Genomic DNA, 22,824 nt, shown 5'->3' with positions numbered 1-22,824 from the left:
TCCTAACCCACTAACACGCTGAGCTGTGGCTGTCCAGGTTTTCTCGTGTAGTCACAATTTTGTCATTTATGGAATCGGGTGTTTAGGCGAAATGAGCTACCAGCGGTGTCTATCGATTTAAGCTGCTGCCGCATCAAACAATGATACCTTAGGTTTGGAAACACTGATTTAGATATCAAATAAAATATATAACAAAATAATCACTTACTTTTAGCGCTAGTGACAAGTAGTGTGTACCAAAATGTATTTCAAAACTTTTTGGTACCCTTCGATACTTTTCTAAATAAAGGGGACCACAAAAAATGGCATTATTGGCTTTATTTTAACAACAAATCTTACGGAACATTAAACATATGTTTATTATTGCAATTTTGTCCTTAAATAAAATAGTGAACATATAAGACAACTTGTCTTTTATTAGCAAGTAAGCAAACAAAGGCTCCTAATTTAGCTGCTTACATATGCAGTGACAAATTGTGTCATTTTCCATTCTATTATTTTGTCAAAATTATTAAGGACAAGTGGTAGAAAATGAATTATTAATCGACTTGTTCATTTACTGTTAATATCTGCTTACTTAATATCTACACTTCTGTTAAAATGTAATAATCACTTATTCTTCTGTTGTTTGAATACTTTACATTAGTTTGGGATGATACCACAAATTTAGGTATCTATCCGATACCAAGTAGTTACAGGATCATACAAGGGTCATATTCAAAGTCCTCATGTGTCCAGGGACATATTTCCTGAGTTTATAAACATAATATATATATTTTTTTAAACGAAAAAAGATTTTGTGATGCTAAAAAATATCGATGTAATCATAGTAGTATCGACTAGATACGCTCCTGTACTTGTTATCATTATACAGTGGATGTCAGGTGTAGATCCACCAATGGCATTTGTTTACATTGTCACGCCGGTGAGCTACAGTGTGTAGTGAAGCATGTTTAGCTATTCCTCATCATGCAGGGATGATTCTTGTAAGAAACGTACTTTGTCGCCATGGAGGCGAGGATTAGTAGCTAAAACACTGCCGACTGCGGCTAGTCTTTAGCCGCTAGCCATGTCTTAAAGCACATCTTCCTGAGGCCGTTTCAGTCTTATAACTTCACCTTTATAGTTACTTTTCAAGCCAAAATGCGCCCGTTCTCCCTTTTCTGTCTACACACTGTGTCTGCTTGTAAATACTTTGTGATTGTGCGCTGCCGAACATGCTCGTCGGCTCGTAAACCCAGCAATGTCATGAAGTGACGACAACAGAGAGGCGGGTCGTTGGGGGACCAGTACTTTTTAGAGGCGGTATAGTACCAAATATGATTCATTAGTATCTTGGTACTACCCCAATACCGGTATACCGTACAACCCTAGTGACAAGTCAACTCTTCATCTACAAAAGGTAGCTCATTTTGACGGATCAACTTCTGGTCAACTTCCTTTGTTTACTACACCTTTTCAAACTGCGAACGCAATCGACGCCCCGTTGGGGCCTGTGCGCTTGTAAACTGGAAAAAAAATATTTTTAAAGAATCTGATTTCGGACATTTTGCCCTGCAGATTAAACATAGTCTAAAGATGATCTTAATTGACACGGTTTGGGTCAAATTGACTTTACTAACATCCATCCATCCATTTCCTACCGCTTATTCCCTTCGGGGTCGTGGGGGGCGCTGGAGCCTATCTCAGCTACAATCGGGTAGAAGGCGGGGTACACCCTGGACAAGTCGCCACCTCATCACAGGGCCAACACAGATAGACAGACAACATTCACACACTAGGGCCAATTTAGTGTTGCCAATCAGGTGCATGTCTTTGGAGGTGGGAGGAAGCCGGAGTACCCGGAGGGAACCCACGCAGTCACGGGGAGGACATGCAAACTCCACACAGAAAGATCCCAAGGCCGGGATTGAACTCACGACTACTCAGGCCCTTCGTATTGTGAGGCAGACGCACTAACCCTTCTGCCACCGTACGTGATTATTCCTGCCACAAAGCTCTCAATACTAACAACATCAAACACCTTTGAATTGAACAAGCTAATTATATGCGAAGGACAAGCCCCCACATGACTTAGAGTAAAGCCAATGTCAGACGGTGTTAGGTGACAATAATGGAGGGCAGGGCCTGTAGCTGATAACAGAGATATGACCAGAGGTGATGAGAAGTCATGCCAGCCATCTACATTTTACTTCTAACACTCTTAAGGCAGGGTTTGCTTGCACATACCGAGGGATTATTTTCAGGCTGCCTTTAGTTGGCTAAGAACTTAGAGTCTAAAAAGGTCAGACATAAATAAATTACGCCTTATCCCGCCATGCCACCCAGCAGGCTTAGAAACCTACAAGTAGCTATAGTTAATATGCTAACATTATTTTTATTATTTCACTTTTACGTTTTTGCCCTAGGACTTTTAATATGCGAACATTATTTTTATTATTTCACTTTCACGCTTTTGCCCCAGGACTGCGTTGCAATAGCACACTGTGATGTTAATATAAAAGTAATGATAATAAAAAAAATAGTGTGTATGGTTGGTCCTGCATAACTAGACACCTAACACATCTACCTCTGTTTCCTTGTTATGTTCTAGGCAAACTGCTATGTTCTCGGCAAACTGCATCAAAGGTTGTTTTCCGCAAATACATTCTGCTAGGATTCAATCTACTGTCACAATATGTGTTGGATATCTAGGCCATGGTGCTCCCAGGAAGGAAGAGGGGAAACAAATCAAGATGAAAATAAATGTATGCAGGGTGAAAACAATAAAAATAATAAAACCCATTTCAACCTGGGAATTGGAGCACAGCCTTCATTACAATATATTGATCACTGCAAACAAAGACAGTAGATTTGATTTACTTTCAGAAAAAATTAATGGAGTGATGCTATGAGGAAACGGCATGTATTAAAAATTAGCAGCAGTGGAGTGGAGTTCCTTTCCATATCCTACAATGACTGAATATGTAAAAGGAGCAAGGGAACAACACACTCTTCACAAAAATGAAGAAACATACCAGTAGTTTATGTTGCACTTCATATTGCTCATCGTCTGCATTATGCCTGCTCTGTGCTTATGGATCTCATTTGTACCTAATTTGCATATACAAAATATTCATGTTTGACTACTGCTATATTTAGTGTTGACACAGATTAGACATGGAGACCTTACAGACCTCGAACACGACGATGGCCGCACAGATGTGAATTTACATTGTTTGTGGAGACCTAGTTAAAAATAAATAAAACTAATAAGACGCCGTAGGGCTGGGCGATTATATGATCGTGATTGATGATCGTACATAATTTGAGTTTGATCACGGTGATCTTCTGTTAGTATATATTACCTCGATCAAACATGGCGAACATGTCTGTTACAAGATACTGAAGTAGTAAACAGCAGAGATGCAACAGGACTCCTGCATGGGACAATCTGTCTGTAATAAAAATGTGATGTGAATCGATATGATATGAAAAAATCTAGATTTTTTTAGGCCATTTCGCCCAGCCCCAAGATGCCATGTACACTGTCAAATTTAACAATGTTACAATAGTTTTACAGGGCATAGGGAAAAAAAATAACCTTTAGCAACAGCAGCATAGCTACGGCTTGTGAGCTACAGAGATAACATTACAGTCACATTCTTACAGAAAACATGCTGTTTCAACATTTGAGCGAAGCCAGATCTTTAAACGAGAAGTGGTGGGCGTAACATGGGGTGGACTCATCTAGCCAGGGGCAGGCAGAAGTGGTGTCGATTTTTTTTCCTTAATGACATGAAAACCCAGAACTTCATCAGCAACAATTTGAACTTTGAGAGAGATGAAAGATGTCTTTCATGTTTTTGCTGATCATAAACAGGCGTTACGCTAAAAGAACATTTTGCATACTGAGACCTCTTTATAAAATACTGCAACATGTTTTTTTTCCATTGTCGGTTAAAATGGTTACTGAAACAATGCGTGCACACACATCTGCCTCCGTGCTTCACTTCTAGACACACATCACTTGTTCAGTCTCCGCTGACACAGTGTGTTCACAGACCATGGGAAAAATGACCACCCTAACACACTAACATACACATTAACACCAGCCATATACATGGGGTTGTCTGGAACAATTAATTCCCCCAAAAAACAGCATGGGGTCCATCGTCTGGCGGTGGTTTGGCTTCAAGTGGGAATATGACGAACAGAAAACTGTAAGTTCTCAAGTGTGGGGCGAAAGTGTTGCTATAAAAAGTAACATTACTGCTAATATGTAGCATCATTTGAAAAGTCACCTGCTAGAGAATGAACAGTGCTTACTCCGCATGTCAACATCTCCGTTCGGTGCTACATGCCCACATCATCAAAATGCCGAGGCACACATTTCCAGATCAACACCGTATGAAAAAAATAGTGATTTTTTTTAGTTGTGATTTCCTTCTCTGCATGAAAGTTTAAAACTAGCATATATTAATGCAGTACGAAGAAGAATGTTTTAATGTAGACACATAGAATCATCATACTGCTGTGATTATATGCATCAAGTGTTCATTCAAGGCTAAGGCAAAATATCGAGATATATATCGTGTATCCCGATGTGGCCTTAAAATATCACGATATTAAAAAAAGGCCATATCGCCCAGCCCTAATTCGAGGTATACCTGCGGACAGCGATATTTACAATTCAAGATGACACTGGCGGCGTTTAATGAGAGAAAGGCTCTGAGCAACGCAAAGCAAGTGTGACGTCAGGCTCACTTTTCGTCACGGACATGGCGCGACATCATCTAAACAGAGTCTCTAAACACGAGTACAGTCGCCAATGACACCAAAAATAGATGCTAGATTTGGTGCCAATTGCTTTTATTACAGTAAAAGTGACTAAAAGGATTGGAGAAATCTCAACAAAAAAAAATTCCAACAAAGTAAATGGTGCAGTAAGCAGCAACAATTTTAAAATATAACAAAACGATATTATGTGAGAAAAAATATATATGTTAATATATGTTAACTTAATAATAACAGATTTGTTTAAAATGTGCCTTTTTTTTAAAATGTATATGCAATGACATCATATCGACCACACCCCTAACCACGCCCCCACCGCCACAGATATTTTGGCAGTATGGGGGGGTATTTTTCTGGCTGGCTGAAATATTGCATACATTATTTTATAACATGTTCTGGTCGAGTCCTCAATTACAGAATGATTAGCATGCTCAATATTAAGTTTTATTATTTAATGGAGAATGTTAAAACATTGTCATGCAGCAATATGAAGCGACCTCCCCCTGAAAATGATCTGTCTAGGGTACACTTATTAATGATGAAAAATACTTATCTGCGATTATTGCGATTAATTTTGAGTTAACTATGAACAAAATGTGATTAATCGTGATTAAATATTTTATTCGTTTGACAGCCCTAATATACATATATATAGGCTATACATATAAATGAGTACATATGATATTAATATCATGGACATATAATAAAAAAATATTATAATTGGTTATTAAGAGTATGTGAAAGTTCAACTCCTACCTTGTTTATTTCCGTGACAACCTCCTTAAGGTCTTTTAATCAATCCAAAATATCAAGCAGCTAAAATTGGAGAGAGTGTTGGATTTAAATGGATGTCATTTTGATTATTTTATGTTGATTGGGGTTTTTTTTTTCTAATATCCACAAAGTTCAATGAGCCGGTTGTGTTATATTTGACTATTTTTGTTGAATTTTTGTACTGGTCATTTACTTTTATGACCCATCCAGAGTTATTTGTTGGCCACCAGATTAGATTAGATTTGATGGATTTATTGGTCCCTGTGGGGAAATTAATTGTCACTGCCGTACATTTAAACAATAGACATTACACATCGGAAAACAAAAATAACAAAAATACATCATACATGACAAACACATTTATGAGCTTGTCAGACAGGTCGGCCAGGCCTGCTGTTAAGGGCGGCTATAGCTGCAGGGATCAGGTTTTTCCTGAGGCGGGCCCTCCGGAATTTGATGGTTCTGTATTTGCGCCCTGATGGTAGTGGGATGATGTATTGGTGTAGTGGGTGAGTGATATCCTGGACTATTGTGTTTGCCAGTCGAGTGATAGCAACATAATGGCATCTATCAGACCACTGGATATCTAAGTCATGATATGGATATACAGCCGTCACTCAGGCTAATTCAAAGACGTCAGCGGTCCCTGTTTGTTCCACAGGCCAAAGTTTGGACACCCCTGCTCTAGAAGTTTTTCCATAGGGATGGCCAGTTTTTGGTCACTACCCGTGTCACTGACTTCCTGATCTCTCACTGATACAGCTGTTGTGAGACAAGAGAAAATCTGTCTGAATCACTGTTGTGTGACGTTTAGTCTACCAGACATTAGTTTATTTTCAGTTTTTTTGTATTGTACAGTAGTGTGAAGCAATGAGGCTTTTATTGGCAAGAATACATTGGTCTTGACCATTCAACAAATCGCATAATAAAAGATGGTAGTTTTAGTCCAATAAATGATTTTTGATTGTGCTAGTTTATACATGACCAGAGAAGTTCTTTTTCTTACAAACTCGGCACTTGTATCTGCTCGTGGCTCGTTGCACCCTGGCTTGAAGGGTCAGGACCTTTGTTTGCTTGCTCTTCCATTCATTCTCGACCTTACGGCCAGGCCCCCTACTAATGTCACCTTCTGTCGATGTGCAGGAAAAGGGGGATTGAGTAGTTTGCTGGGTACTTGGCCCGGTTTACAGGAGAGGGTCGAGCAGGGTCACCTCTCAACAAACTCAGGGGCCCCCCTTAAACACATGTAAGTGGTCACAGCTGTACCCAGGGCCATCAAAACTAACAGGGCGCAGCGAACTAAAACAACTAACAAATCGGAGGATTTGGTACGTACAGTGTTGGAGGAGTGGTGTTTTTGGTTTATTTAAATATTAGTAAGCAATGCAAACACAAGCAATTACACCTAATGTTAGATTGGTAGAATGTTCGAGAACAGTCTGTATGGTGGTAGCTAGAGGTTGCCACTCCTGACGTTGACACTAATCGTTTCAATTGTTTTATTAAGCTGGTCAAGTGTAAACCCCGCTTCAAGTGAGGCTAAAGCAGCAAAAGGAACAACTGCAGAATATACAGTACCGTATTTTCCGCACCATAAGGCGCCCTGGGTTAAAAGCCGCGCCTTCAATGAACGGCATATTTCAAAACTTTGTCCACCTATAAGCCGCCCGGTGTTATAAGCCGCATCTAACTGCGCTAAAGGAATGTCAAAAAAACAGTCAGATAGGGCAGTCAAACTTTAATAATATATTAAAAACCAGCGTTCTAACAACTCTGTTCACTCCCAAAATGTACGCAAATGTGCAATCACAAACATACGTATATCAACATGGACAGAGCTGCGTGAAAAAAGCCACCCGGCCTCTTCGCGTAAACTTAAACTTACCTTAACCACTCGCTCATCTTTTCTTCATCCATCCCTTCGAGTTAGCTTTTATGATGACGCCGGCTGGAAAGGTCTCTTTTGGCAAGGTCTTCCTTTTGAATATCACCATGGGTGGAAGTTTCATTAGCATGGCAAGCTAGAACCACAGTGAAGGATGACTTCTCATTCCCTGTGGTGCGAATATTCACCGTACGTGCTCCCGTTCCACAGTGCGGTTCAGAGGAATATCAGTTGCTGTGAAATACGGTAGTAATCCGTGTGCGGATGGAGAGATTGCGTCTTTTCATGAACCGGATCCTTGTCGCTTTGTAGGAGCCATTTTGTGGTCTTTACAGATGTAAACACACAAAGGAAATGAAACGTACGGTGATATCCGCGCGCTTTTTCTTCTTCTACGCGGGCGGGTGGTTGCTTACAGTAGAAGAAGAAGCGCTTCCTGTTCTATGGGGGCGGGTGCTTACCTTGGCGGTTGCTTGCGTAGAAGAAGAAGCGCTTCCTGTTCTACCGGGAAAAAAGGTGGCGGCTGTTTACCGAAGTTGCGAGACCTAAACTTTATGAAAATGAATCTTAATATTTATCCATATATAAAGCGCACCGGGTTAAAAGGCGCACTGTCAGCTTTTGAGTAAATTTGTGGTTTTTAGGTGCGGCTAATAGTGCGGAAAATACGGTATATATATGGAGGGATGCTACAACTTTAGTTTTAAGAGCAAACAGGCTGTCGGCCTTTTCATTAACCCACTTATTAGGGTGGGAAACCTCTGCTGAATAATGCTCCCACTGACACACTTTACAACTAAAAGGCCCCATCTGGATAAAAACAGCACAAAACACGTCAGCGCTAAGAAGCCGCCACAATTCCACCAAGGGGCAAACCACCCACTGCATACCTGAAATTAAATGCGATTTTGTTAAACATGTCACTTAATCAGCGACAAGATAACAAAGGACACACACACACAGCTATTAATAAATAACTTTGTTTTGGTTCTAGCCTTTATACACTTATCAGGTCGAGCAAACATTCTATTCTTTCAAAGAAAGGTCATACAGGCACAGTTGGTGGCTAGTAAAGCATACCATGGCTTTGCGTCACCTTACAATAAGCATAACCTCCTTTTACCGGATGACTGGAGAGCAGTTCTCATAAAAAAAAAATAATAATTGTCCTTCCTGGCTTTTCTTTGCACTGCCTTGCCAACTAACTCCCCCCCACCCAAAAAAGCATTTTTATAGAAAATCAATGAAGCCTCACTTGGCCGGCTGACGGTTAAAGTCTAGAGGACGCCCCAAGGAATGTGATTAAATCTTACAATCAACTCTGCTGGCTGGCCTGGACACTGTTGCCAACATCTTATCCACAGGAAGTCCTCAATTTAGTGCATACAATGTGAGCTGTTTACAAGTCAAGTCTCACTGTTTCCACCTTTTTTTCCGCACCTAAGGCTGTGTATTCCCTTAATTGACAACAAAGGAGAGACTGCAATTAGACCAGACAACGGCTTAACGTCTTGCTTTGTCGTTTGCATGTCTTGGGCCAAGGTGATGCAATGAGAGAAAGAGTCCTATTTCTGAAACTTAATACCGCATGCTGATTGTGTTACACAGGCTGCTGAGCAGATCTGATTTCAAATTAGGGAAGACCCTGAAAAAACCCAGCCGAGTGGTAATGAGACAACAAGTAAGTTAATGGTTGATACTTGGATCTCGTTTACACTTGCACAAGTCAACATACCTGGAAAAAGCTTTTTTTAGGCTATGTCTACACTAAGCTGGATAACCCTTTAAACTAATATTTTTTTAGCCTAAGCCCCGTTTCAGCCACACTAAACCAGCGTTTAAGGTTCCCCAAATTTTTACACGGGTAAGTGTATTTCTTGAATCTCCAGCTCTTAGCTTTGTATGGACTCATTGATCGATTGCAGCTATTTCGGATACAAAACTTCTCAGACGGCAAGAGAACGTTCAAGTGTCGAGGTCAACTGTGATTCTACTTAACCGAAAAACTTTGTCCATTTGTCGAAGGAGAGTCAACGAGAATGCGGGCTCCCGTGGATGTCATAAAAAAAGGTAGCGTGTGCTTTGTATTACCTGGCCGTTGAGTGAAGACTTTGGAAAACGGCGAATGCTTTTGGACTGGCAAAGCAGACTGTATCGGTTATTGTCCGCCATGTATGTCGCAAACTCAACGTCTAGGTCCAGAGTATATAAAGTCACCAAAAACGAATGGACAATGAAGGTGAAGGCAAAGAGTAAGGAGTGTCCTGATCAGATATCTAGATCCCTAGATTGATTGTTGTCAAATGTTCTTTGTCACATTGTGTACTTTCAAGTCCAATAACGATTTAATTAATTTATGACGGCTCAGGTGTGATTCACCACAGCACACTGGATTCCAGTTAATTGAAATTCCACAAGACTGGATATTGTGCAGATAAGTTAAATTTAAGAACTTGCAAACAAAGCAACACTGGAGGTGACTATGACTAGCGTATTTTCCACGCATGCGTATTAGGTCGTGTTGCGCCGGCTGACGGAGGGGGAAGGGGTCTTAAACGACCGTTGTGTGCGTGTGCACAAGGATAACGTTAGGTGGGATTTACCCTGGATAACCTTAGTGTAAACGGGGCCTGAATTCTACCTGTTGTCCATGCCTCAACAAGTACTTATAGATTGGTATGTCTAATACAAATGACTGCAAACAACAACCTCTTAATGCTTTTCATCCAGGTCAGAATTGACAATGCTAATGAAATGAGAGGACACAAAGCATTAGGCTTGTGGTCCAAAACAATATCCCCAAACAGCATGGCCAGGGCAAAGTTGAAAAACTCGGTGCAAACTCTTGACACTGTGGGGGCTTTTTGTCTTTCAAAACACACCGCAGGAGCTTTCTATATGAGAATGCAGTTTCATTAACATCCTCTCACGCTGCTGCATTACAATGACACAGGAGTGCCCCTTCTCTCTCTCTGTCAAGGAAATCTCCCATACACCAACCCTCTGGGGGAGGGGACGGCACAGAAAAGAGGCGAGGTAGGGGGGTGGGCAGGTCCAAAATAAAGGGAACCTGATTACCTCTGGTCACGGCTCATCCGCGAGCCGGCAGAAGGAAATCCATCACCTGCAGGATCAAACGGAAACTTGTGCACAAGGTAAAGCTCAGTGAAAGCTGCACCCACCCAACCCTCTTCCCCTTGTCATCGCTGCCTCCCTCCACCTCCTCTCTGAATCACACCAACAGAGGCGTGCAAGTTTTAGGCACATACTGTGAAATCCAACACAAGTGAGAATCTTTTCTGGCCCAAATGACCCCCAGGCTGTAACCTAGCTAATGGCACACTGGTGTTATATTCCTCTTTTTATTACAGACTGTAGACCTGCTCTGTGTGGCTTCAGAATAGCAGCATACTTATTTTGACAGCAATAAACCACGATAAAAGCATTTTGCACTGCAATGGGCAAAACCAGCTTCTACAGAATTCTAATGAGGAAGCTATAACTGGTCAAATTCAACCTACTAGCCTTATAATGCTATACTGCCAAGTAGCAGTATTAGCGTCACTGCAATGTGTAGTACAAACCCCAAAACCTTTCCAACCTATATTCAATTGAATAGACTGCAAAGACAAGATACTTAACGTTCAAACTGGAAAACGTTGTTGGGATGTTCCAATACAGGTTAACAGGCTAATTAGGATCAGGTGGATGCCATGATCGGGTATAAAAGCAGTTTCCATTAAATGCTCAGTCATTCACTAACAAGGATGGGGCGAGGGTCACCACTTTGTGAACAAATGCGTGAGCAAATTGTCCAACAGTTTAAGAACAACATTTGTCAACGAGCTATTGCAAGGAATTTAGGGATTTCACCATCTCTGGTCCGTAATATCATCAAAAGGATCTGGAGAAATCACTGCACGCAAGCGAAGATATTACGGACCTTCGATCCCTCATGCATCAAAAAGCGACATCGGTGTGTAAAGGATATCACCACATGGGCTCAGGAACACTTCAGAAAACCACTGTCAGTAACTACAGTTTGTCACTACATCTGTAAGTGCACGTTAAAACTCTACTATGCAAAGCAAAAGCCATTTATCAACAACACCCAGAAATGCTGCCGGCTTCGCTCGGCCCGAGCTCATCCACAATGCAATCCAACTTAAGCTGTACATCAAGCAAGAATGGGAAGTAATTCCACCTGAGAAGCTTCAAAATTGGTCTCCTCAGTTCCCAAACGTTTACTGAGTGTTGTTAAAAGGAAAGGCCATGTAACACAGTGGTAAAAATGCCCCTTTTTTGCAATGTGTTGCTGCCATTATATTCTAAAGTTAATGATTATTTGCAAAAAAAAAATGTGTTTCTCAGTTCAAAAATTAAATATCTTGTCTTTGCTGTCTATTAATTTGAATATAAGTTGAAACGGATTTGCAAATCATTGTATTCTGTTTTTATTTACGAATTACACTACGTGCCAACTTCACTGGTTTTGGGTTTTGTAAAAATGACAAGAAAAAATTATGCAATGTTACATTTAAGTCTACAATAACATTACGAGATAATGTTTCCAAGAAATTAGATCATATTACGAGAATGACGAAAACTTGAACGAGTGAATATCAAACGTCTAACTTGAAAAAAATCCTCATCTACCTCATCATTTGTCAGCAGGTACATGCTTATGTTCTTGCAACCTTAAAGGAGCCCTATTATGCAAACTTTTTTTTACCTATTGGTACCTGTTTTTGTGTATTTGGGATCTGCATAAGTCCCAAAAATGTCAAATCAAACCGTGGAGTCATTGCGGAGATATTTATAAAACAATTTTGCCTTCCTTCATACTTCGGCTAAACAATCCGTTTGAAATTTTCCCCATTAGTGACATATTTCCCATTGGTGACGTCAGCGGACTATCCATATATGGTTAAGTTTTACCCGAAGAGCCATTGTAGTCCGACGCTGTAGTCAATAAGCGCCTTCCTTTTCTCTATCCGCTTCATGTGAAGCAGACTTGCTCGTAAATCTTCTACTCAGTTGCCATTTATAACACAAGGTAGTGTATAGTTCGAACTTAACACCTCAGTAAACCAGCTTCGGATGCGCTAAAAATTACAACAAAGATGGCAGGGAAGGGACGCTGTCGAAGTGGAGCCACGTAAGTAAGTCTGCCCACACAACAACGCATCCTAAAGAGACGGTCAGAACTCAACTATGCAAACATTTTGAAGGAAGTGTTTTAAATGTTGCAAAAAAACCATAATATGACCCCTTTAAGACCTGTATCAGAAAATTACAGCAGTATTACCGTAAAAATGTAGTCTCGAAATAGTCCCACTTTAGCCTTGCAACATTATGGCTTTATTGTCATAATAATAAAACTTTCCTTTCACTCCTATTCCCCATATTGCAACTATGTACAACTTAATTGTCTTGTAATATTGTTGATGTATTCTCCTAATATTACAGCTTAACTGTCTGTGTCTGAAAATGCTGCAATTTTATTCTTGTAATGTTACGACTTATTCCCCACGTTACGCACATTAAATGAAGATTTTAGTCTTGTAACATCAAAGCTTTATTTTTGTTAAATACATTTAAACTTTGCTATTTACAAAATGCAGGGTTTCCCCTACATGTAAACGATTGTGTCGCCACACTTTCAAATTAAGATTTTTCCTTTTTTTTTCTTTTTTTTTTCTCTCATGAAAACACTTTTTTAACATGAAAACAAAATTGAGTGATATATTGTATGAATGGATTTACTGTATATAGTCTATTATTTACCTACTATTGGATATAATAAGTTTGAAAAACAGCTCAAATATCATAAAAACGCTCCTCATTGCTTTATTTTGAAAAAAGCAAAACGTGCATCTAAATCGCCTGTCAGAAGCACGTAGCTGGTCGCGCACCTAAATAGTTGACACCCGGCAGAAGTAAGAGAAAGTTGAAGAGAAAGGTATTTGAAGCTAATTAATGCATTTTTTGTTCAATTCCAGTGTAAACTACCCCAAATCTTTTGACATTACTACCGACAATATCTTTACGCCGTGTGCATCTTCGAACCTCCGTTTGGACGTCTGTGTGGAGTGTGCACTTAACCCCGTGCATGCATTCAAAAAACGTATGTTTTGCTTCACTGGAGACCGCAAATTGTCCAGAGATATGAATGTGAGTGTGAATGATTGTCTATATGTGCCCTGCGATTGGCTATGCTAATTTAAGTTAACTTGTCAATAAACTAATCCATTGTACGTTAGCATTAAGCAGGCGGCATTAGAGCGCAACCATCATCCTGCATAATTGTATTGCTTTTTTCAGTTTATTCCAAATTATATCAGTAATCCAACATGATTCCTACTTGTATATGCACTTCAAGTGTATACATATATATTGTACTCTCTTTAGTGTGGTTAATTTTACAGCGACTTCATTGTGATGACATATCAACAAAAGTTTTTTTTTCAAATCTGATTACATATTTGGCAAACGAAATTGCAACATTCAGGGAGGGCAGAAAAAAATGTAGCCTGTGTTACCTTTTACAATAAACAACAATTGAAACTGCATTGAACATAAAGAGTACAGTCTACCAAGTCAATCAATTAAAGTTTATTTATATAGCCCTAAATCACGAGTGTCTCAAAGGGCTGCACAAGCCACATCGACATCCCATATCAGGGCAAGAAAAAAACTCACCCCAATGGGATTACAATGAGAAACCTTGGAGGGTACCGCAGATGATCGAACTGATAAACTTTTTGCAAATAATAGCTCATTTGGAATTTGATGCCTGCAACATGTTTCAAAAAAGCTGGCACAAGTGGCAAAAAAGACTGAGAAAGTTGAGGAATGCTTAACAAACACTTATTTGGAACATCCCACGGGTGAACAGGCTAAATGGGAACAAATGGGTGCCATGATTGAGCATAAAAGCAGCTTCCATGAAATGCTCAGTCATTCACATACAAGGATGGGGCGAGGGTCACCACTTTGTGAACAAATGCGTGAGCAAATTGTCCAACAGTTTAAGAACAACATTTCTCAACAAGCTATTGCAAGGAATTTAAAGATTTCACCATCTATGGTCCGTAATATCAAAAAGTTCAGAGAATCTGGAGAAATCTCTGCACGTAAGCGGTAATGCCTGTGACCTTCGATCCCTCCGGCGGTACTGCATCAAAAAGCGACATCAGTATGTAAAGGATATCACCACATGGGCTCAGGAACACTTCAGAAAACCACTGTCAGTAACTACAGTTCGTCGTTACATCTGTAAGTGCAAGTTAAAACTCTACTATGCAAAGCAAAAGCCATTTATCAACAACACCCAGAAACGCGGCCGGCTTCGCTGGGCCCGAGCTCATCTAAGATGGACTGATTCAAAGTGGAAAAGTGATCTGTGGTCTGACGAGGCCACATATTGTTTTGTTTTTGGAAACTGTGGACGTCGTGTCCTCCGGACCAAAGAGGAAAAGAACCATCCGGATTGTTCTAGGCGCAAAGTTCAAAAGCCAGCATCTGTTTATACCCATAATATCACAACTATTTTTTTGTATGCATTACGGCTTTTACGCTCTTGTAATTTTAAAACTTTTTTCGGGCACAGAATACTCATCAGTCATAATAAGCAACATTAATTACTTGATTTAAGAGTTGCATAGGTACTTAAATGAGTGTAATGGATTTCCATTATGTATCCTCCATTCCCCTCAGTGAAATATGCAAATGGGAGCGACTGTTCAGCCACAATGTATGCCTTTACATTTGAGTAACAAGCTGCACTGTGTGCTCAAGTCACGGCTCACAAAGAAAAGGGAACATGTAAGCAAAATGGGCAAGCGACGTATAAATGTGAACCACATGTTAGCTTGAGTTTATGAGGCCAACAACATACATAGCTACTGACGTGGTAATTGTTTAGAAATGTTGGCCTACCATGTAACACACACAGACGAGCATACCGACACATACACTCAATCAAAAGCAGACGTCACCAAGCCAAAATTGACTTACCAGTAAAAAGGGGCTGTCCTTTCTCAGCGCTATCTGGCAGCACGACCTCATATACGTCTTCAGAGAAGCCTGGCCTGCATGGTGGGACGGCCTTGCATTCTGCTGCAATCTGTGGTGGACAGAGACAAAGTGGGGGTGCGACAATAAGTCATAAATCAACCTCCAAAAATGCTCTATCAAACCCTCTCGGTCACGTTCTGAACACCCCCCCCACCATCTAACCCCTCTCTCAGTTGTACAAAAGCATCTGTTGTTTTTATAGCAAGGACTGCAATTAGGATAATGAGGCCAAAAGGGTTAAGCATTAGCCAAAAAGCATGGCTGGGCAAGAACAAGCTCCATTTGTCCCAGCGGAGGGGCCTAGGCACAGGGTGGTGTTACTGCCAAAGCCTGCATGGGCGGCCTTTCTGATCAACACTGTGCTTTGGACAAACTGTGTACTTTGCAAGAACAGGAACAAGGCAATGAAACGTCAATACCAACAATCCGCTATTGTCGCGATACAAAACACCTAAAGTCGCACATTTTGAAGAGAAACTAGCGATTTCATGATGACCAACTGTGGATTTTAATGGAATTTGGATGCCTCCGCACTTGAAATGAGTCATGAAGATGATAAAGAAGGTATCAGGGAAGCAGAGTGCACTTGTTTCTCTGTATTAGGGAGTGTTCCCACACAGAATTAAGTGGCACGACTACTAATCCTACATGTCTATCTAGTACACAACTTCCGCATTCATCTAAAGATACAAAGGTAAAACAAAAAAGCATTGTTGCTACTTCTTTATCCGAGTAATTCAGATAAAAAATGGGATTAAAGCGGCGTGGAGCTGGAAATGCATCACCTCACAAAGTACTTTAAATCGTAACATTGTTTTGTCATAAAAGTTGTGTTTAATACTCCTGTGTGAACATTACAGAACAATTTCTTTAAAAAAGAGAAAGTAATTTGCGTTAAAATCGTGGCTTTTTAGTCTTGCTCTCGTTGCATTCTTCGTAACATTGTGGAAGTTTTTCTTGGTAACGTAGCTGTATACTTATAACATGACTACTGTATTCTCCTAATATTGTAACTTTTTTTTTATACCCCCAACACAACCTTATCACTGCAGTAAAAGATTAGGTTAAAAGAAGGAACATTGTATTCAAATTGAATTACAATTAGATAATATAGGTTGATTGGCAACACTAAATTGGCCCTAGTGTGTGAATGTGAGTGTGAATGTTGTCTGTCTATCTGTGTTGGCCCTGTGATGAGGTGGCGACTTGTCCAGGGTGTACCCCGCCTTCCGCCCGATTGTAGCTGAGATAGGCTCCAGCGCCCCCCGCGACCCCGAAGGGAATAAGCGGTAGAAAATGGATGGATGGATGGATGTATTATCTAAGGGTTCATGTATCATGTATATAATTTTAGAGTTGTTGTCTTCTGCAGTGGACGTTCCTGTTTTGCATTACAGGGAGTTTTTTTTTTTTACCCGAAATGTGTAACTCTTACAATAGAGGCAATTTAAAGCAACTGCTGGTTCTCAACAGGATTGCTATGAGTTTACTAGAAATCTGTAAAATTGTACGTCTGTGCAAGTTAGCATGAAATAAACTCGTGCTTTTTTTCTACGCCTTTTTGGGGCAACTGAACTACACAAATGTAACATAACCAAAGTGTGTTCCTTATTGTAATTTGCTTATGCGTGTTTGAACTGAACTAAAAAAAAAAACCTACCTCGAAAACTGAAAAATCCTGCATGTACCACTACTGTAGAAGTATTAGTACTAAAAAGTGGTAAAGTTGGAAGTCTGAGCAAGTTAGCAATAAATAAGCTCTGCTTCTTCCAACTCCTTTTTAGGGCTTTTAAACTCTGCAAGTGCAATGTACAAATGTACAAAACCAAATTATGTTTTCTATTGTAATTTGCTTATTAATAAGGTGTTATTGAACTGAACCAAAAAACTTTTGAAAAACTGGAAATCCCGCAGTGCTAGTGTCCTCTACTGTGGACATTCGTGTTTAGCATGACATGGCTAATTTGTTTCCCAAATGTGTAACTCTGACGAAAAAGGCCAAAAGACAAGTGCTGGTTCTCAGTATGATAGCTATATGTTAACTAGTACCACCCAAGAAAATACTATGCTCTCCAAGAATCAGCACAATTAACAACATTAGGAATAAGAATTCATTAAAACAAAGCTGAGGTTTTATCTAACAAATATATTCAATATTTTTGGACACCCATGTCCGTTGTGTCCTGAGCAAGACACTTCACCCTTGCTCCTGATGGGTGCTGGTTAGCGCCTTGCATGGCAGCTCCCTCCATCAGTGTGTGAATGTGTGTGTGAATGGGTAAATGTGGAAGTAGTGTCAAAGCGCTTTGAGTACCTTGAAGGTAGAAAAGCGCTATACAAGTACAACCCATTTATCATTTATCATTTATTACACAAAGTTTGAACGGTAACACTGTGTTTGAACATAGGAAAATAAAACACTTAAAGAGGAACTTCACTTTTTTGGAATTTTGCCTATCGTTTACAATCATTGTGAAAGGCGGATGTATTTTTGTTATTGTTTTTGCATTGTAACCAATGGGTGGTCCTCTATTTTACCCATAAATCCAATTAAAAACCACCTAAAAAGCGCCAACAATACTCTGTTTACATTTTGTGCCTAAATATTAGTGATATTGTTGTGATAAGCACTAACAGACAAACTGTAGCGGCGTCGTGACCACTAGCCTGTGTGTTTATTTCGACATGATCAGCTTGCCGGCGATTTCCCATAAATGGCGAGAACTACACGAAAATACGCTTGGTTCCATCAGTCTTTTCTTCACGAGATTTATGAATAAGTTTTCATCTAAACGGGACTATATGAACAGCCTAGCAGTCGGCATCCTAATGACCGCAGACATTGTACAGTAAGTGGTTGTATTATGTAATGTTGTCGTGAAGTCTGCAGTGAGTAGTAATCAGTGATGTTGAGGGAAAAAAACTAAGTCTTGATGCATATTTAAAAATAATGTGCCATGTATGTTTGAAATGAACAAAATATGTAAATATTAAATCTTATTGTAAATGTGCCCGTTACTACGTCACATATATACTTACAGTATGATATGAAACTTTAATGGAGGTGTTTGGATGTTTTTTTAAGGGCGTTATGGTCAGAAAAGAGTGACTTCCATAGGCTGCGATGTAAGCAAACTTTAGATCGCATATATTTCATATTTGGAATGCACCAAAAAAAGAAGAACATATGTGTGCTTGTCTTACATACGTGCTCAGTGGCATAGTGATTAGAGTGTCCGCCCTGAGATCGATAGGTCGTGAGTTCAAAACTTGCCCGAGCCATACCAAAGACTATAAGAATGGGACCCATTACCTCCCTGCTTGGCACTCAGCATCAAGGGTTGGAATTGGGGGTTAAATCAGCAAAAATGATTCCAGGGCGCGGCCACCACTGCTGCTCACTGCTCCCCTCACCTCCCAGGGGGTGAGGTTCAAATGCAGAGGATGATCTCACCACACCTAGTGTGTGTGACAATCATTGGTACTTTAACTTTTACATAAGGATTGTGAATGATGTGCAAAATGCCCCCAAAAAATGAAGTTCCCCTTTGAATAATGAATCAAATATTACCACTAATATCACTGAACTAGAACATGGTAAAGCACACAAGTTGTAAGTCTGATCAAATTAGCTCTGGTTCTTCCTACTCCTTTTTATGGCTTTTCTGTCTGAACTGTTAAAACGGTAACAATGCACTTTTTATTTTAGAAACTGAAAATCCTTGTACCACAATGAGTATAGGCACAATATTTGTGCTTTTCTGGTTGATATTATTAAATATTTTGTGGACTTAATTCGCTTTTTTTTAACGTTTTTTGTGGCAATATTTGATGAGGAGGAACGTCTTTAACACTGATGCAATCAACTCTGAACCATGTGGAATGCTTATCAAATAAACAACATTAAAATTAAGCAAATAAGCAATTAATAGCGGAATTCAAAATGAAATGTATGCGACGCGCGTCGACACGGGGTAGTTTGCAGAGACATAAAAGGGGTTAATGACGGTCGTTCGAGCATCGTTGTGTGCGTTTGAAAATAAGTTGGATAGACATTATTGTGTTTTTCAAACCCCAAAAAGCCAAATGTTGCGTTCAGGTTACCTGCAGTCCTGCCAGGGTCGCCAGTAGCAGGAGCAGCCCGCTACTCTCCCGTCGTCGCGGCGCAAACATTTGGCAGTTAAATCCTCTTACGAACCAGGCGAGGTACAAAATTCCACTCTAGCAAAACAAAACAAAACAAAACAAAAAAAAAAACGACTCCCCTTCCTTTTCGTCTGTTTAGAAGACGTCAGGCTGTGGAGCATGTATCGGCTCCCTGGTGAAGTGTATCCGGCGGAGTGCAGGCTGGTACTGAAGCTGCTGCTGCCTTGAATGCACCACAGTGGGGGAAAAAAGGCTCAGCCACTTCACACTAGAAAGCCTCGTTCCTCTCTCGCTCTCTCTCTCTCTCTCTCCCTATGTCTCTCTATCTATCTCTCTGTCTCTCCCTGCTGGTCACACTCACTGCTACAACAGTTTAAAAAAAAAACCCGTCAAAGATCGTCTTATTCCAACACTCCAAAATGAACAAAGTGCGGCTTTTATGTCTTAAGTTTTAAGTCTTTATCAAAGAGATAACGGGCAGATAAAAGCAATGGCGTCACGTGGTACCCCAACTGTCCAATCAGATCGCGCATTTGAAGACCCTACTCCAGAGCTGGGCAAATATATATATATTTATTTGCAAATATATTTTATTGAATTGTACAATCATTTGACAATCATACTTTGCTCACTCAAGACCCTTCATACATGCACACATCCACTCATACACACTCACCTGCACGCTTGAGGAGAGAGGTGCACTTGGGCTTTAACAACTCAAGGTTTACACAGTGCCGGCCCAAGCCTCCATGGGGCCCTAAGCAAAATTAGATTTTGGGGCCCTCTATTTCTGCCAATAATATTGATTGATCATTCACACACCTACTATAAACTCATTGCGGCTCTGGCAGTGTTGTTTACATTATCCTATTGTCAGCCTGGCATGTCTTTACAAATGACATGTCATTTATAAAGATATGGGGGTGGCCCAGTTTATAACATAAATAATACCAATGAATGAACGAATGATGTCCAGAGTGCCACATATGGTTCCTAATCTTAAAATGTAGAAAACATTCAGCTACAAGAGTGGCCTGGGGTTGAACAGTCCAAGTGATAAAGCTTTGCATTTACGGTAAAAGTGTCATCTTGTCTCATCAGTCTTGTACATATTAGTCTTTAATTACTAGTTTATATTTTTAGTTAATTGTTCATATTTAATGTTTACTTTGTACAAAGAGAGCGCAGTCTACTGAAGTTAAATTCTCAATAGTTTTCCCCTTTGAAAGACGCAAGGGAAATTCCTTCCATTTCACCATGTTGCTACAATGATCTTCACTGTTTTCATGCTGTTTCAGCAGTGCACCTATGTTGACCCAATCCAGCTGTCCCTCGGCTGCCAGTTTTTAGGACTTTTTGGAAAATGATTTGCAGCAAAAGCAATAGACTGCATCTTTACTTCTTGAATAAGTCAGCCAGCTACGCTTGACTTTTTCTCCATTGACTAGCTGTCTGTAGGTATAATGATAATGAAAACTTGGGCCATCATGCCGTTTGGGGAATGAAAAGTTCTCCTTAATAGACAGTGGTCCTCTGATCACCTGCTCAGTCCTGTCTGAATCTGAGATGAAAGAAGGCCACTCAGCTGGGTCAACTGGTGGAGCTGATGATGGTCCATGGTGTGAAGGGGACGTTGTGGTGGAAGTTGCTGAGGAAGTGACCAAAGAAAAACAATGACTAAAAAAGAAGGACCTATAAGGTCATTAAATTGCACTGTTGGACATAATTATTAATCTCAGAATGTTCTGCAGTACAATGAGCAATTACAAAGGGTGTTTTGCAGTTAACTTACTAGATAAATCAGCTGTGGTTTCAGACATGGAGGGGACAGTGGGCACAGAGGGTGGAGGTGTGTGAGAGAGCACTGTAGAGGATGGAGATGGACCTAAGATGAAATACATACATATAGGCACACATATTAATGAGATACTTTGACTATATTAATTTCCCTTCAAGTGTAATGTTTATACTAAGAAATTAAATGTATACCGTGACAGTCTTTTCCTCACCTGATTCATCACTCACAGTTGAGCCTGAGGATGTGGACTGGCTCTGGGCTGATTCTGTGCCTCCAAAGTATTTGAACAATGCTCCTGGGGAAGTTTCACATAACTTATGAGTTGATGTAAAAAATAATGTTTATTTTACTCAAATAAATTACCGTGCTCTGCTGCAAACAATTTGTGCAAACAACATATCTCACTAGTAACCTGATGCTAAAAACATATTGCTAGCACCTGATGCTAAAAACATATTGCTAGCTAGCTAACGTCACCTAGCTAAAGCTAATTACAGCTACAAATCTCTTGATAAACTTTTTATTACCAAGTCATGCAAACATACCTTTATCATGGCATTTTTTCTCCTCTTCCACTTTCTTCTTCTTCCTTTTTTCTGCACCTGAAGGATATGTCCTTTTTTGTGACATTGTTTTGCCTCTATCTGCGCTTTTGATGCCCAGTGCGCACTGGCATTGCACGGCGGGCGGCAAACGTCACAGGTGCAGCAGAGGCAGTTTTACATTTAAAGAGAGGCAGGAAGAATCACTAGGCCTTGATCAGCAGCAGCACTCTGTTGACCTAAAATTGTGTTTTTGTACAATAATATATCTTTGATCATTTAGAAATCATCAGTCAGACTCGTACATGCAAAAAATAAAAAATAAGAAATTTTTGTTAATTGCTTTTGGGGGCCCCCTGGTGGCCGCGGGGCCCTAAGCAAGCGCTTAGTACGCTTATGCCTTGGGCCGGCTCTGGGTTTACAGTACAGTCATTATTACAAAAAGTACCCAGATATTGTACATATCCATCCATCCTGCACGGGCTCAGTATCAGCAGACGATCCAGACCAGGAGTAGGGAACCTATGGCTCTAGAGCCAGATGTGGCTCTTTTGATGACTGCATCTGGCTCTCAGATTAATCTTAGCTGACATTGCTTAACACGATAAGTAATGAATAATTCAGCTTGTAATCACAGTGTTAAAAATTACGTTCAAAATATAAAACATTCTCATGCATTTTAATCCATCCATCCGTTTTCTACCGCACCTGTTCAAGAAGTCGCATTAATGGTAAGAAGTATTTTATTTATTATTGGTTAGCTTCAGAATAACAATGTTATTAAAAAGAATAAGAGACTTATTATACTCAAAAAAATGTTGGTC

General features: G+C 40.1%; 1 protein-coding gene and 1 long non-coding RNA gene across 2 annotated transcripts in view; both read right to left on the bottom strand.

Moving 5' to 3' along the window:
- Positions 1–19,955, bottom strand: part of cdh2 (cadherin 2, type 1, N-cadherin (neuronal)) — a 130,600-nt gene extending 110,645 nt beyond the window's left edge. Inside the window, exons 1-2 of the mRNA XM_061979518.2 lie at positions 19,619–19,955; positions 15,455–15,563 (exon numbers count right to left, since the gene is read on the bottom strand). Of these exons, the coding sequence (XP_061835502.1) occupies positions 15,455–15,563; positions 19,619–19,687 (178 nt within the window). The 5' untranslated portion in view covers positions 19,688–19,955. The remainder of the gene's footprint in view (positions 1–15,454; positions 15,564–19,618) is intronic.
- A 1,258-nt stretch (positions 19,956–21,213) lies between these two features.
- LOC140679595 (uncharacterized) lies at positions 21,214–21,812 on the bottom strand. The gene is made up of 3 exons (XR_012051002.1): positions 21,670–21,812; positions 21,453–21,545; positions 21,214–21,308 (listed from the first exon to the last, which is right to left on the bottom strand). It is a non-coding gene; the product is annotated as an uncharacterized lncRNA (long non-coding RNA).
- Between the last annotated feature and the right edge of the window lie 1,012 nt (positions 21,813–22,824).

Source organism: Nerophis lumbriciformis, linkage group LG19 (genome assembly GCF_033978685.3).
Source record: "Nerophis lumbriciformis linkage group LG19, RoL_Nlum_v2.1, whole genome shotgun sequence".
NCBI lineage: Eukaryota > Metazoa > Chordata > Actinopteri > Syngnathiformes > Syngnathidae > Nerophis > Nerophis lumbriciformis.
The sequence above is the reverse complement of the archived record's forward strand: the minus strand, read 5'-3'. Positions and strand labels throughout refer to the sequence as shown.